The following is a 14,096-nucleotide window of genomic DNA, read 5'->3' on the forward strand; positions in this document are numbered from 1 at the left end:
TTGCTGAGAATTAACAAGTTGTTATTTCAGATTCCTGGCATTTAGTTTTTGATGGAAATGTGAGACTTTCTCTTCTCACTGCTTGAAGAAAGGAATACGCTGACTCCCAAAGGTGAGTGGCGCAGGAGAGTGGAGAGTGCTCTGCAGTGAAACCGAGGGCTTACCTGTGTGCGAGGGGTGGTTCTGGCCGTTCTGTAGCTCCGGTGGCTGCATTTGATCTGCACTGGGCTTTGGGCTTGTGGTGGCTCCAACGTTACCTTGACCAGCTGGATAAAAAAGGAACATTAGTTATTGACCAGAACCATCAGCTCTCGGGCAGTAACTCACAGGACAGACACTCAGCCCTCGGACCATCAGCGGGGTAGGGGGGAGAGGGCAGAGGAGAGAGGGGGAGACTGAGACGTGGGGGAGGGGAAGAGAGAGAGACACACACACAGAGCGCATGTAGGTCCATATGTGCATGTGCGTATGCGAAGGAGGAAAGAGGAGGTTTGGGCAGGAAATTCCAGAGCAGGAGCCCCACTAACAGTGAGAGGTCAGAGATGTAAGGGGCCAGGGTTGAAGGAACACGATATCGAGATATCACAGAGGTAGGGGAGATCATTTGTTGAAGATCAAAGCCTGAGAGGGATGGAGCTCGTAAACCAAGCAATAAAAAATCACAAAGGAAGGTGCAGCTCGTGCACAGACAATGTCTGGATGTCTGTAGCAGTGGGTGTGATCTCTCCTGCATTATTGTAACAGCCGACTCACCTGGGCGTGGAGGGTGCTGGTGGCTACCAGAAGGCACCTTATCGCCTTTATCGCCAGTATCAGACGGGGGTGCTGGAGGCGGCCACATCTTCATCACCGCGTCGACTGCTTTGTCTGAAGACGACAAATAGAAGTCTAATAACTACCCCACAGCATGCAACCTCACCCCAAAGTAACTCGCTTTACCGAGCAGCAGACTATGAGGGCAGCGCTCTGTGTGACTATGCTGAGTGGCAGCTTGGCATGGAACAGTTATTACCCCTCCACCATCAGCCTCTTGAACCAAAGGAGATAACTTCACTTTCCCCCAGCACGGTAGTGTTCTCACAACCTATAGCCCCACTTTCAAGGACTCTTCATCCCGTGTTCTTGATATTTATTGCTTATGATTATTTCTTTCTGTTATTTGCACAGTTTGTTGTCATTTGTGCCCTGGTTGAACAGCCAGTTAGTGGGGTGTTCCACTGATTCTATTATGGTTATTATTCAATTATGGATTTATTGGGTATGCCCACAAGAAAATGAATCTCAGGGTTGTATACGGAGACCTACGTGTAACTTACTCTGACTAGATGGGCCAAAGGGGCTGTTTCTGTGCTGGAGTGCTCTTTGACCTTATCCCAAGGCACAGATGAAGGAATTGAAGGAAACTTTATAACAGAGGGACCGGATATACAAACTCCCCTGGTGGCTTCTTGTTCAGAGACCTGTCAGTCTCACTGCTAGAGGGAGTGTTTTATCCAGGGTTGGACAACAGTGGTAAGGATAGAGGAACGGTTTAATAGGAACCTGAGGAGAAGTTTTTTTTTAATTACACACAGTGGGAGATTGATATATGGAACCAGCTGCCTGAATGCTTGTGCTGGTTATGTTTAAGAAGGAGGAGAAGATGACGGCGCGACGCAGAGCACGCAGCCGTCCTGAACGATATTGTATGTGTTAACTAGGGGCCGTGCACAATCCGGATTTGATGGAAACAGCCGTGAGAAGCACGGAGGAACATCTGGAGAAACTTCTGAAATGCCTGTTTCACTGCCGCTGCTACTGTGCGATCGAGAATCTTCGGAGGGGAAGGCCCCAAATCCTCGGCTTTGCCTACTGCCTGTTGCCGGGGTCAATCTACTTGGTAGAGATGGTGCTCAGTGTCGGAGGGCTGGTCGGGGGCTCGGAGTTTTCGGACGGACTCGGAGTCGGACTGTGGTCGGATGCTTCCAGGATGCTGCATCGGCAAGTTTGCAGCACTGGAGGTTCACCGTCTGCGTGAGATGATGGGACTTTTGAGAGACTTTGAGACTTTTTACCGTACCCATGGTCTGTTCTTATCAAATTACGGTATTGCTTTGCACTGTTGTAACTATATGTTATAATTATATGGTTTTTGTCAGTTTTTAAGTTGGTTTGTCATGTGTTTCTGTGATATCATTCTGGAGAAACATTGTATCATTTCTTAATGCATGCATTACTAAATGACAATAAAAGAGGACTGCGTGTCCTCATAATCTAATCTAAGTACGTGGACAACTATGCGGATAAGATGAGTTTAGAGGGATATCGCGCCACGTGTTGGGAAATGGGACGGGCTGGAATATTTCCACCTGCTCTCTCTCGACTCTGAATGCAGTTACAGAGCAGCCTCACCAGAAGCAGTCATACCCCGAGAGGCTGGAACATGCACCACACCGACAGAAATACTCAAGAGTATTTTGTTCACTAGACAGAATTCAGTTTTTCATAAGAAGTCATTACTACAGCATTGAAATACTAGACACCCCCCACTATAAGAAGTATCCTCTCCACACCGACTCTAAGCCTTTCAATATTCAGTAGGTTTCAATCAGATGACTCTTCAATCTTCTGAAGTCCAGTGAGTACCGGCCCAGCACACTCTAATGCACGGAAGGCACATATAATGTTCGCATTCATTTCAAGTGGACTGGCATATAAAATCAAGGATGTAATGCTGAGACAGTGGTCAGGCTGCACTTGGAGCACTGAGAGCTGGTCTGGGCCCCTCATCTCGGAAAGGATGTGCTGGCATTGGAGAGGGTCCAGAGAAGGTTCACAAGAATGATCCCAGGAATGAAGGGGTTAGATATGGCCCTTGTGGCTTAAGGGATCAGGGGGTATGGAGGGAAGGCTGGTGCAGGGTTCTGAGTTGGATGATCAGCCATGATCATACCGAATGGCGGTGCAGGCTCGAAGGGCCGAATGGCCTACTCCTGCCCCTATTTTCTATGTTTCTATGTACGAGGACTGTTTGATGGCTGTCAGCCGACACTTGCCGGACTTTAAAAGAACGAGGGGAGATTTCACTGAAACCTATCGAATACTGAAAGCCGTAGAGAGAGTGGGTGTGGAGAGAATGCGGGGTGTCCAGGAGCAAAGAGCCCAGACGCAGTCAGAACTGCGGCACATGCAAATTCCTTACGGACAGTGGTAGGTAGGGGCTGAAGTTGGGTCACTAGTGCTGTAATCACATTCTGCTAACTGCTACACTACCAAGCTGCCCCTTCTGCATTTAAAAAAAGTCTCACCCCCAGCGTTGAATTAAGCAATCACCAGATTTCAATCTTACCACTCAACCAACAAGAGCTGTATAATGAGACCATAATTCTTCAGCATCACTTGTAAAACAGAAGGTGAACACAGGCCCTGACCTCTCCTCCCCTGTAACCCTTCGAGTAGAAATCTCCCTTACTCGGTACTGCGTCAGGATAAGCATGAAGGGATGACTTGGGAGGCCAGCTGGCCAGCGTCCGCTCTCCGTCAGCACTGTTGTCTTTGTTCTTGTGGTTTTCTGTACCGACTGGAATCTGCGCTTGCATCTGAGTGGCTGTTTTCTCTGATAAAGGAAATTGAGAACATTACTTGTAGTTTTTCCAACGTAGAACCCAGCAACTACCTAAACCGACACACATCAAAGTTGCTGGTGAACGCAGCAGGCCAGGCAGCATCTCTAGGAAGAGGTGCAGTCGACGTTTCAGGCCGAGACCCTTCGTCAGGACTAACTGAAGGAAGAGCTAGTAAGAGATTATCCTGCTGCGTTCACTGGCAACTTTGATGTGTGTTGCTTGAATTTCCAGCATCTGCAGAATTCCTTGTGTTTTCGTAATTACCTAAACCGACTGGCCATTTATTCTCAGGTACCTTCAGGCATTCCCCCTCAACGTGCATGGATTTGTGTAGGCTGAAGGGATGTAATTACTGGCTTAATGAGTTTGGCACAGAATTGTGGGCTGAAAGGTGACCTGGTTTATGTTTTGACAGTCAATGCCTTTTGTCCCACAACCCACAGTTCTATTTTGGATTATTACTGCCTTTCCCCCCAGGCAGCAACGGCCAATACGGCGACTGGAGGAAAGTACAGCGGTGATGTCACAGGTAGTTTGTTTGTTGTTTTTATTTAAACACGGAGTGGTGGGAGTGTGGAATGCCCTGCCGCGGGTGGAGGTAGAGGCAGCTGCATTAGGGACACGTGCGAGGGAAAGGTTACACTAACACAGAGAAAATGCCAGAGGGGCTCAGTGGGGTCAGGCTGCATCTACGGAAATGAATAAACAGTTGACGTTTTGGGCTGAGACCCTTCTTCAGGACTGGAAAGGAAGGGGGCAGACATCAGAATAGGTGGTGGGGTGGGGACAGAGAGAGGAGAAGGAGGATAGCTAGTAGATAATAGGTGAAGTCAAGTGGGTGGGAAAGGTAAAGGACTGGAGCGGAAGGAATCTGATAGGAGAGGAGAGGGATGTGGTCCCGGTGCGGGTCGATGGGGGTATGGAGGGTGGAGGGACGTGGTCCTGGTGCGGGTCGATGGGGGTACAGAGGGACGTGGTCCTGGTGCGGGTCGATGGGGGTACGGAGGGACGTGGTCCCGGTGCGGGTCGATGGGGGTACGGAGGGACGTGGTCCCGGTGCAGGTCGATGGGGGTACGGAGGGACGTGGTCCCGGTGCGGGTCGATGGGGGTACGGAGGGACGTGGTCCCAGTGCGGGTCGATGGGGGTACAGAGGGATGTGGTCCCGGTGCGGGTCGATGGGAGTACGGAGGGACGTGGTCCCGGTGCAGGTCGATGGGGGTACGGAGGGACGTGGTCCCGGTGCAGGTCGATGGGGGTACGGAGAGACGTGGTCCCGGTGCAGGTCGATGGGGATACGGAGGGACGTGGTCCTGGTGCGGGTCGATGGGGGTACGGAGGGACGTGGTCCCGGTGCGGGTCGATGGGGGTACGGAGGGACGTGGTCCCGGTGCAGGTCGATGGGGGTACAGAGGGATGTGGTCCCGGTGCGGGTCGATGGGAGTACGGAGGGACGTGGTCCCGGTGCAGGTCGATGGGGGTACGGAGGGACGTGGTCCCGGTGCAGGTCGATGGGGGTACGGAGAGACGTGGTCCCGGTGCAGGTCGATGGGGATACGGAGGGACGTGGTCCTGGTGCGGGTCGATGGGGGTACGGAGGGACGTGGTCCCGGTGCGGGTCGATGGGGGTATGGAGGGACGTGGTCCCGGTGCGGGTCGATGGGGGTATGGAGGGACGTGGTCCCGGTGCGGGTCGATGGGGGTACGGAGGGTGGAGGGACGTGGTCCCGGTGCAGGTCGATGGGGGTACGGAGGGACGTGGTCCCGGTGCAGGTCGATGGGGGTACAGAGGGACGTGGTCCCGGTGCAGGTCGATGGGGGTACAGAGGGTGGAGGGACGTGGTCCCGGTGCGGGTCGATGGGGGTACGGAGGGACGTGGTCCCGGTGCAGGTCGATGGGGGTACGGAGGGACGTGGTCCCGGTGCAGGTCGATGGGGGTACAGAGGGTGGAGGGACGTGGTCCCGGTGCAGGTCGATGGGGGTACGGAGGGACGTGGTCCCGGTGCAGGTCGATGGGGGTACAGAGGGACGTGGTCCCAGTGCAGGTCGATGGGGGTATGGAGGGTGGAGGGAAGTGGTCACAGTGCGGGTCGATGTGGGTACGGAGGGACGTGGTCCTGGTGCGGGTCGATGGGGGTACAGAGGGACGTGGTCCCGGTGCAGGTCGATGGGAGTATGGAGGGTGGAGGGAAGTGGTCACAGTGCGGGTCAATGGGGGTACGGAGGGTGAAGGGAAGTGGTCACAGCGCGGGTCGACGGGGGTAGGCAGGATAACGGTTTGGCTCTGAAGGACCTGTTGCTGTGCTGTGGTGCTCTGTGTCTCTGACAGAAAAACAATTAGGAAATCCTCTGATGCGGAGATACCGCATCGTGACAAACAGACAGAGCCACCACGGGTGATGAGCAAGTCTGATCCGCTCTCGCCCTCACCTGTAAATCGTGGCTCTGCCTTTATCTCGGCTGCCAGAGGTATTTCCCACTCCTCTTCGCCTTCGGGCAACTCAGCAACATCTTCCTTCTTCAACAACTTCTGCAGTGCTTTTGAATCCTGGGGGTGGAAGAGGTTCCAAACTAAATCCGAGCAAAATGATTCAACAAGCAACCAGGCCCTCAATTTGCTGCGTAGCCTTAGGACCTGAGAAATTCTGGCACAAAGGCCTCTAGCTGTCTTTTCAACATTTTATTTAGAGATGCAACATGGTAACACGCCCTTCCAGCTTAACAAGCATCCACCACCCATGTGACCACATGTGATCAATTAATTTACTAATCCGTACGCCTTTGGAATCTGGGAGGAAACCAGAGCACCCGGAGGAAACTACTCAGTCATGGGAAGAACGCACAAAGACCTTACAGACAGCTTGCAGTGTAATAACTTTACACTAACCGCTACACTACTGTATCATCCAAATCTCATCTACTGTAATGCCTCTGACATCTGACGTGGACCAAGTTGCTGCACATTGGCTCCAGATTGCCACACAACTACCTCCCGTTCCTGAGCACACAGGAACCAGCCTCCCCTCCACGGACTCTGTTCAATTTCTCCCCGCCTCAGTGAAAGCAGCCAGCATAATCAAAGACCCCACCCACCCCAGACGCTCTCTCTCCTCCCCTCTCCCATCGGGCAAAGACACAAAAGCCTGAAAGGGTGTACCAGCAGGCCGAGGACATCTTCGATCTTGCTCAGACACAAAAAATGCTGGAGAAACTCAGCGGGCCGGCTAGCGTCTATGGGAAGGAAGTAAACAGTTGACATTGTGGGCCAAGACCCTTTGTCAGAAATGTCCGATGAAGGGTCTCAACCCCAAACTTTCACAAGTATGCTCCCTGGCCTGCTGAGTTCCTCCAGTATTTTGTGTCGCTATTCCTGTTGAATATTTCTGACAAAACATATTGACCTGAAATATTAACGGCGTCTCTCTCCGCATATCACATGTTCTGTTGTACTGCATTGTATTTTGTTTCCACGGGAAATTACTACAGTGCAGCAAGAGTTCCTTTGATGGGCAGCACTGTAGTGTAGGGCCAGCTCAATTGCTCTGCAGTGCCGGGAATCACCGACCTGGGTTCACTTCCCACCGCTGAATGGAGGGAGTTTGCACGTTCTCCCCGTGTCCACATGGAGTTTCTCCAGGAGCTCCAGTTTCCTCCCACATTCCAAAGACGTACGGGTCAGGGTTAGTAGGCTGTCCACATGGTGTATTGGTGACACATTTCACTGTACAGTATGTCTCGATGTACATGTGAGAAATAAAACTAATCTCTTTCTTTTAATCTCATTTGATCCAGTTCTATGATTCCATCAGCAATGAAGCCACAGTGATCATTTGTCACCCACTGCTGAGGGATTACTAAAAATGGAAAGGAAAGATACTTCTCTTAAAACACATTGGCTAAATACCCAGCCTATCAGGAGTGCCAAATTAAAACAGGCCATTTCTAAAGCTTCCAACTTGAGACCCGTATCAGAATCAGGTTTATCATCACTCACATACGTCATGAAATCTGTTTTTGCAAAAAAGAAACAAATTTCATGACATATTTGAGTGATGGTAAACTTTTGAGTGAGTGAGGATATGGGTCTCTCCCTGCCCCCTTCCCACTCTCAGTCCACAATACAGACCCATATCCTCACTCACTCAAAGATTTACAATCACTCAAATATGTCATGAAATTTGTTTTTTTTTGCAAAAACAGATTTCATGACGTATGTGAGAGATGATAAACCTGATTCTGATATGGGTCTCTATTGTGGACTGAGAGTAGGAAGGGGGCAGGGAGAGGGGAATCATGCTTGGGAAAAGGGGAAGGAAGAGAGCAGGGAGTGAGAAACACCAGAGAGACATTCTGTAATGAAGAATAAATCAATTGTTTGGTATCAAATAACCTTGCCTGCTGTCTCAGGGCGGGGTGTGTCTGCACATGTACCTCCCCATTCCGACACCCCTTCTCCGCCACCTGTCCCACGCCCCTCTCTACTTCACATTGACAAATACAGCACTATGCAAAAGTCTTAGACACCCTAGCTGTATATACGTGTTTAGGGCTACAAGGTAGCATAGTGGTTGGTACATTTCACATTACAGGCGATCCGGGTTCATTTCCCGTCGCTGCCTGCAAGGAGTTTGTATGTTCTCCCAGATTTCCTCCGGGTGCTCTGGTTTCCTCCCACAGTTCAAAGATGTATCGGTTGGCAGGTTAATTGGTCATTGTAAATTGTCCCGTGATTAAATCGGGGGATTACTGGGCGGTGTGGCTCAAAGAGTCAGAAGGGCCTATTCAATGCTGTACCTCAATAAATAAGACATTTGCACAGTGCTGTAACAGTTGTAATTTTCACTGAAACCCGTCCTCTTTTCACATGAACATAGAAAGATTACCTCAAAGCAAGAGATGAGACTTTGTAGAAAGCGTTCCAGTTCCTTTTCAAGTTCCTTATTGTCAAGACTAAACAATTTTACAATCTCTCTAGAAAGATAATGGAATAACAATTACATTAAAGGAAAGGGCAAAGCTTCAAACCCCACTTCACAGTTGCTTATTTTTATTTTATAAATTTTCCAGGAAGTGGGATTGTTAACCCTTTTTTTTAAACATTTAGTCTCACCCTATCTTCTCTCTGGGGAGGAGCCACAGTGAGCAGCCTCAAGATCCACACTCAACAGTTCAGGAACAGTTTCTTCACCATCAGATTTACGAACAGTCCACAAACCCATGTACACTACCTTGTCATTCCATTTTTTTGTGCCTTAGTTCATTGACTTGGAGGCCAAGTCACAGGGCATATTTAAAGTGGAGGTTGTTGGGTTGGAAACCACCTTTTTTTAATATAAGATATGTACTTTTTAACAAACTCTTGTATTTTTCGCAGTATGTAGTGGTTCATCCCCACTGACCAGCAGAAAGCGGTATAGCAGCTAAACTAACGGTTTATCACCTTTCTCATTTTTCATTGGCTAAGTATTAGCACGTGATGTATTTGTTTTAATATGTAGTCTATTAACTAGTTTGTTCCTATCTAAGGAATTTCTTATCTATAAAAGTGAGGGGGTTTTTCACAACCATCTTGGCATCTTGACTTCTTTATTCCTTTGTCTTTGCATCGATGCTCAGCTTTTTATTTATTTTGTTTGCTTAATATTTGTATGTTTGCTTGTACTCCAAAATAAACTGAAATCTTGGAATTAAGACTGCTCGCTGTTCCTGACTCCTGGAAGAACCCCAATGATCAGAAAATAAACAGAGATCCAATAAGGTTGATAGGCTTTTGATTAGTTAGAGTGTCAAAGCTTATGGGGAGATATGGCCCAATTCTGCTCATACGTCTTATGGTCTAATTATTTTGTAATTTATAGTAATGCTTAATATTTTTGCACTGTACTGATTTCATGTCATATAAGAATTGTAGATACAGCTCAGAACATCACAGAAACAAGCCTCTCTTCCGCGGAGTCTGCCTATCATCTTGGGGCCCAAGCCCACGGATCCCTCGAAGTTGCTGTGCCAGTTGATAGGGTGGTTAAGGAGGAGTATGGTGTGAAGGCCTTCATTGGTTGGGAAATGGGAGTTCAAGAGCTGCAAGGTATTTTTGCACCTCTCTAAAACTCTGGATAGACTTCACTGTGCTCAGTTCTGCTTGCCTCATTACAGGAAGGATGTGGAAGCTTTAGAAAGAGTGCAGAGCTTTACAGTACCAGCATGTTATCTTACAGGCTGAGCGAACAAGGGTTCTTTTCCTTCGGAGTGACGGAGGATGTGAGGTGTTTAAGATTATAGCAATGACAAATACCAAAGGGCATCCATTTACAGTGAGTGGAAGAAAGGATGTCAGAGGTAGGTTTCTACCACCACAGAGAATGGTATGTGGGGTTGGGGGTAGAGGCAGATACATTAGGGACATTTAAAAGACCCTAGATTTGCACATGGATGTAAGAAAAATGGAGGATTCTGGGCTGAGTAAGTGAAAAAGGATAGATAGATAGAATAGTACAGCACAGTACAGGCCCTTCGGCCCACAATGTTGTGCTGACCCTCGAACCCTGCCTCCCATATAACCCCACCACCTTACATTCCTCCATATACCTGTCTAGTAGTCTCTTAAACTTCACTAGTGTATCTGCCTCCACCACTGACTCAGGCAGTGCATTCCACACACCAACCACTCTCTAAGTAAAAAACCTTCCTCTAATACCCCCCTTGAACTTCCCACCCCTTATCTTAAAGCCATGTCCTCTTGTATTGAGCAGTGGTGCCCTGGGGAAGAGGCACTGGCTATCCACTCTATCTATTCCTCTTATTATCTTGTACACCTCTATCATGTCTCCTCTCATCCTCCTTCTCTCCAAAGAGTAACGCCCTAGCTCCCTTAATCTCTGATCATAATGCATACTCTCTAAACCAGGCAGCATCCTGGTAAACCTCCTCTGTACCCCGGAGAGCGATGCTGGCTGGAGCCAGGGCTGGAGGCTTTGGCTTTTGGTAGGGTCACCCATGCCAAGCAGGTCAAAGGGTAGAGGATTGATCATTGCTCCATGGAAATGCACAAGTGTGCTCGGCACACTGTGTTCCTAAGCTGGTGTGACTTCAGCTGCAACTTCACCGAGCTGTGGTCTTTCGCGATAAGCCATTGCTGTGACTGGAACCACAAAAAGATGCGTTTTCTTTTAAACCACATTTCATGAAGGAATAGTTATAGATTTCAGAGTATTATTTTCATCTGAAATGTTTTGTATTTTTTTTTATTTAAATGGAGACGATTGTTTACCTGCAGATATCGATATGCGAAGTGATGTGATCTTTCTGAATATAAAAGGTCTTCTTACTCTTCAGGTGACAAACAATATCCTCTCTCTCAAACACAGGGTCAGCATCGGGCAAGGTCAGTTGATAATAGAGATACAGCTTACCAACCTGAAGTAGTAATCAGCCACAAATATCAGCATTAATATGCAACCCATCTCCACATTTCACAAATACACAGTCATGGGTGAAAGAGCTCCTCACGTCTGTTAGATCAGGGGTTCTTAACCTGGGGTCCTCATATTAGCGATTTACACCCTGGAAAAGTATCTGGCTGCCCGCTCAATCTATGCCCCTTATCACCTCTGTCGAGTCACCTCTCATCCTCCTCCGAGCCAGAGAGAAAAGCCCGAGCTCGCTCAACTTGTCCTCATAAGACACGCTCTCTAGTCCACGCAGCATCTTGGTAAATCTCGTCTGCACCTCTCTAAAACTTCCACATCCTTCCTATAATGAGGTGTCCAGAACCGAGCACAATACTCCAAGTGTGGTCTGACCGGAGTATTTGTGACTCTTGAACTCAATCCTGAATCAGCTACCCATATTGGACCTGGTGGACAACTCCAATCAAGTACAATTGAGTATAATTGGAAATTGAGATCCTGTTTATGTCAGATGACAAATAGAATCTCAGTTTCTACCAGGACCAGAACCGAGCACAATACTCCAAGTGTGGTGGAAACAGGGCTTTACAGAGCTGCAATGTTACCTCGCAGCTCTTGAACTCTTAAACAACCCAAGTTTGTCTAACATTTCAGTCGTAGTGAGAACTAGGCCTCAAACCGCAGTGTCACCTGTTTGCAGCCTTCCCAGGAGAAAGGCTTCGGAGCTACCTTCCAGTATTCACTCGGCAGAAGACAAGCTATATTATGTTCCACTGCAGACTGCTGCAACATTCATGGAGTCAGGGACTTGGACTATATATCTTTCTGTGTGACGGTGTTTTACTGCCGTCTTATATGTGCTTTGCGCTGTGTGTGACTGTTGGTACTGTGTTTTGTACCTTCGCCCTGGAGTAATGCTGTTCCATTTGGCTGTATTCATGAGTACTCATATATGGCTGAATGACAATTAAACTTCAACTTCCCCTTATAGCTCAAACCCTCTAATCTAGGCAGCAACCTGGTAAACCTTTTCCTTCATTCTTTCCAAAGCCTCCACACCTTCCTGTGGAAGGGCAACTGGAACTGCACACAATGATCCAAGGCACTTTATACCAAAAGCCTCTCTGCTTTTTCAGGCTGATGCATAGCATTCTATTGCACATTTCAAAGAATAGCCAATACTGGTAGTAAGCTGCTAGGACATCAGTTTCCAGTATAAAACATACAAATAGCTGACATACATGGACCACCAGGCTCGAGGACAGATTCTGCCCCGCTGTTATAAGACTACTGAACAGTTTCTAAATGGATTCTTGATCTCACAGTCCACCTCATTATGACTCTGCATCTTATTGTTTACCCGCACTGCACTTTCTCTGTAGCTGTCACACTTTCCCTCAGTCTCCAAGAGGACCACCACCTTGCCGTGGTTTGGGGGCTGGCATGCCTCGGTGACCCAGAGAGCGATGCTGGCTGGGGTCAGGGCTGGAGGCTTTGGCTTTTGGTAGGGTCACCCATGCCAAACAGGTCAAAGGGTAGAGGTCAGACTAAGAGTAGCCCACCGGTTCTCCAGGTTCGGGGGTTCAGCTCAGGGCTAACAGCCCTGACTGGGAAAACAAAACTGTTAGAGAAACAGCAACGTAGAATCCTTCTACGTCTGAGTGCGACGGTATTCCTGAGTCTCCACCCGGGACTTGCCCGACTGACAGCAGTGAAAACCGAGAGGGAGCTACTGACAGGATGAAGGAAGCCCTGAACACCACCAGAGATAAGGACCTTCATTGCTGCCCTAAACACCAGCGGCATAACAGACAGAGACAGACGCCTCAGTGCACTGCGTAATGATTGGATCTGCATGAACAGTAGGCAAGACATGCTTTTAATGTATATCGGTACAGGTGACAATAATAAACCAATTCTAGTTCCAATGTACAAAATGTCCGATACTTCTGTCAGAAGAGACAGAAAGGACATCCAAAATTCATTTCAAAAAGTACAGAGCGTGTGCTGGGAGGAATCCCTCCCCAATTTAAAGGAACCCCAGGGTCAAGTACTTTACTGATGTCTTCATAACGCAATACTTACCTGGTAGAAAGCCATGGATTTGAGAGTTGCAACAATATTATTGCCTTGTAGTTCTTCATACAAGTCGGTGCGGTGATAAAACCATCTCTGGATGAATGGAGTGAGAGAACGGACAAAGTTTTGGACACGAGGACAAGGTCTGAAATCCTCGGTCTGGGCTTCTACAGTGATGCAACTGGAAAGTCGCTGCACACCGCAGATTTCAAAAAACAAGTTGCGATCTTCCTCATTAAATCGGATCTCTGGTGAAAGGAAATGGTTACCGATTATACGCGGAAGTTCCAAAATATTTTCTTGCAACTCTCTCTGAAGTAGGCTCAGGTTTCAACTGCTTTCAGTTATCCTGACCGAGTGTCCATTTCTTACATGACCCAGACAACAAGTACAAGCAGATTATTAATTGAGGATTCTTACACAGATAATGAATATCATGAATGGAAACTCTGGCTTCCTTCAATTCCCCCATTCCAGTCCATCAGGAATGAGAGCCAATATACCCCCTCAAATGGTCACTGCTGTATAGATTGGGGCATGGCTCAAGACTTTCGATCCTGTATAACTTAGCATTACAACTGAAGACACTGATGCCTCGCATCCGTCCCACAATCTCTTTGACCCACCCCATCATCAAGCAGGAAGTACCATGGCATTAGGACAAGGACTGTTCTTTCCCCAGGCCATGAGACGACTGAACTCCCTGCAGCACCCAGGTCTCACCACGTATGAAATGCCAGTAGTGCTATACTGTTTACTCTGTAACTTGGTGTTGCCAATGCACCTTATGCTAAACGTCAATCTTCTGGAATACATTTTTATTATTTGTAAATTTATTACTTTATGTGTTTGAGTTATATGTACTGTTTTGTGCACCTTAGTCCCCGAGAAACGATGTTTCATTTGGTGGCATACATGCGTACGATTCAATGACAAGCAGCATCCATCGTCAGGAACCCCCACCACGCAGGTCATGCTCTCTTCTCGCTGCCGCCATCAGGAAGGA

At 48.2% G+C, this 14,096-nt stretch overlaps 1 protein-coding gene across 1 annotated transcript in view; it reads right to left on the minus strand.

Moving 5' to 3' along the window:
- Positions 1–14,096, minus strand: part of wu:fj29h11 (uncharacterized) — a 160,580-nt gene that overhangs the window by 5,591 nt on the left and 140,893 nt on the right. The window contains exons 42-48 of the mRNA XM_063030715.1: positions 13,097–13,338; positions 10,873–11,018; positions 8,489–8,576; positions 6,036–6,153; positions 3,452–3,595; positions 754–867; positions 165–266 (exon numbers count right to left, since the gene is read on the minus strand). Of these exons, the coding sequence (XP_062886785.1) occupies positions 165–266; positions 754–867; positions 3,452–3,595; positions 6,036–6,153; positions 8,489–8,576; positions 10,873–11,018; positions 13,097–13,338 (954 nt within the window). The remainder of the gene's footprint in view (positions 1–164; positions 267–753; positions 868–3,451; positions 3,596–6,035; positions 6,154–8,488; positions 8,577–10,872; positions 11,019–13,096; positions 13,339–14,096) is intronic.

Source organism: Mobula hypostoma, chromosome 22, assembly GCF_963921235.1.
Source record: "Mobula hypostoma chromosome 22, sMobHyp1.1, whole genome shotgun sequence".
NCBI lineage: Eukaryota > Metazoa > Chordata > Chondrichthyes > Myliobatiformes > Myliobatidae > Mobula > Mobula hypostoma.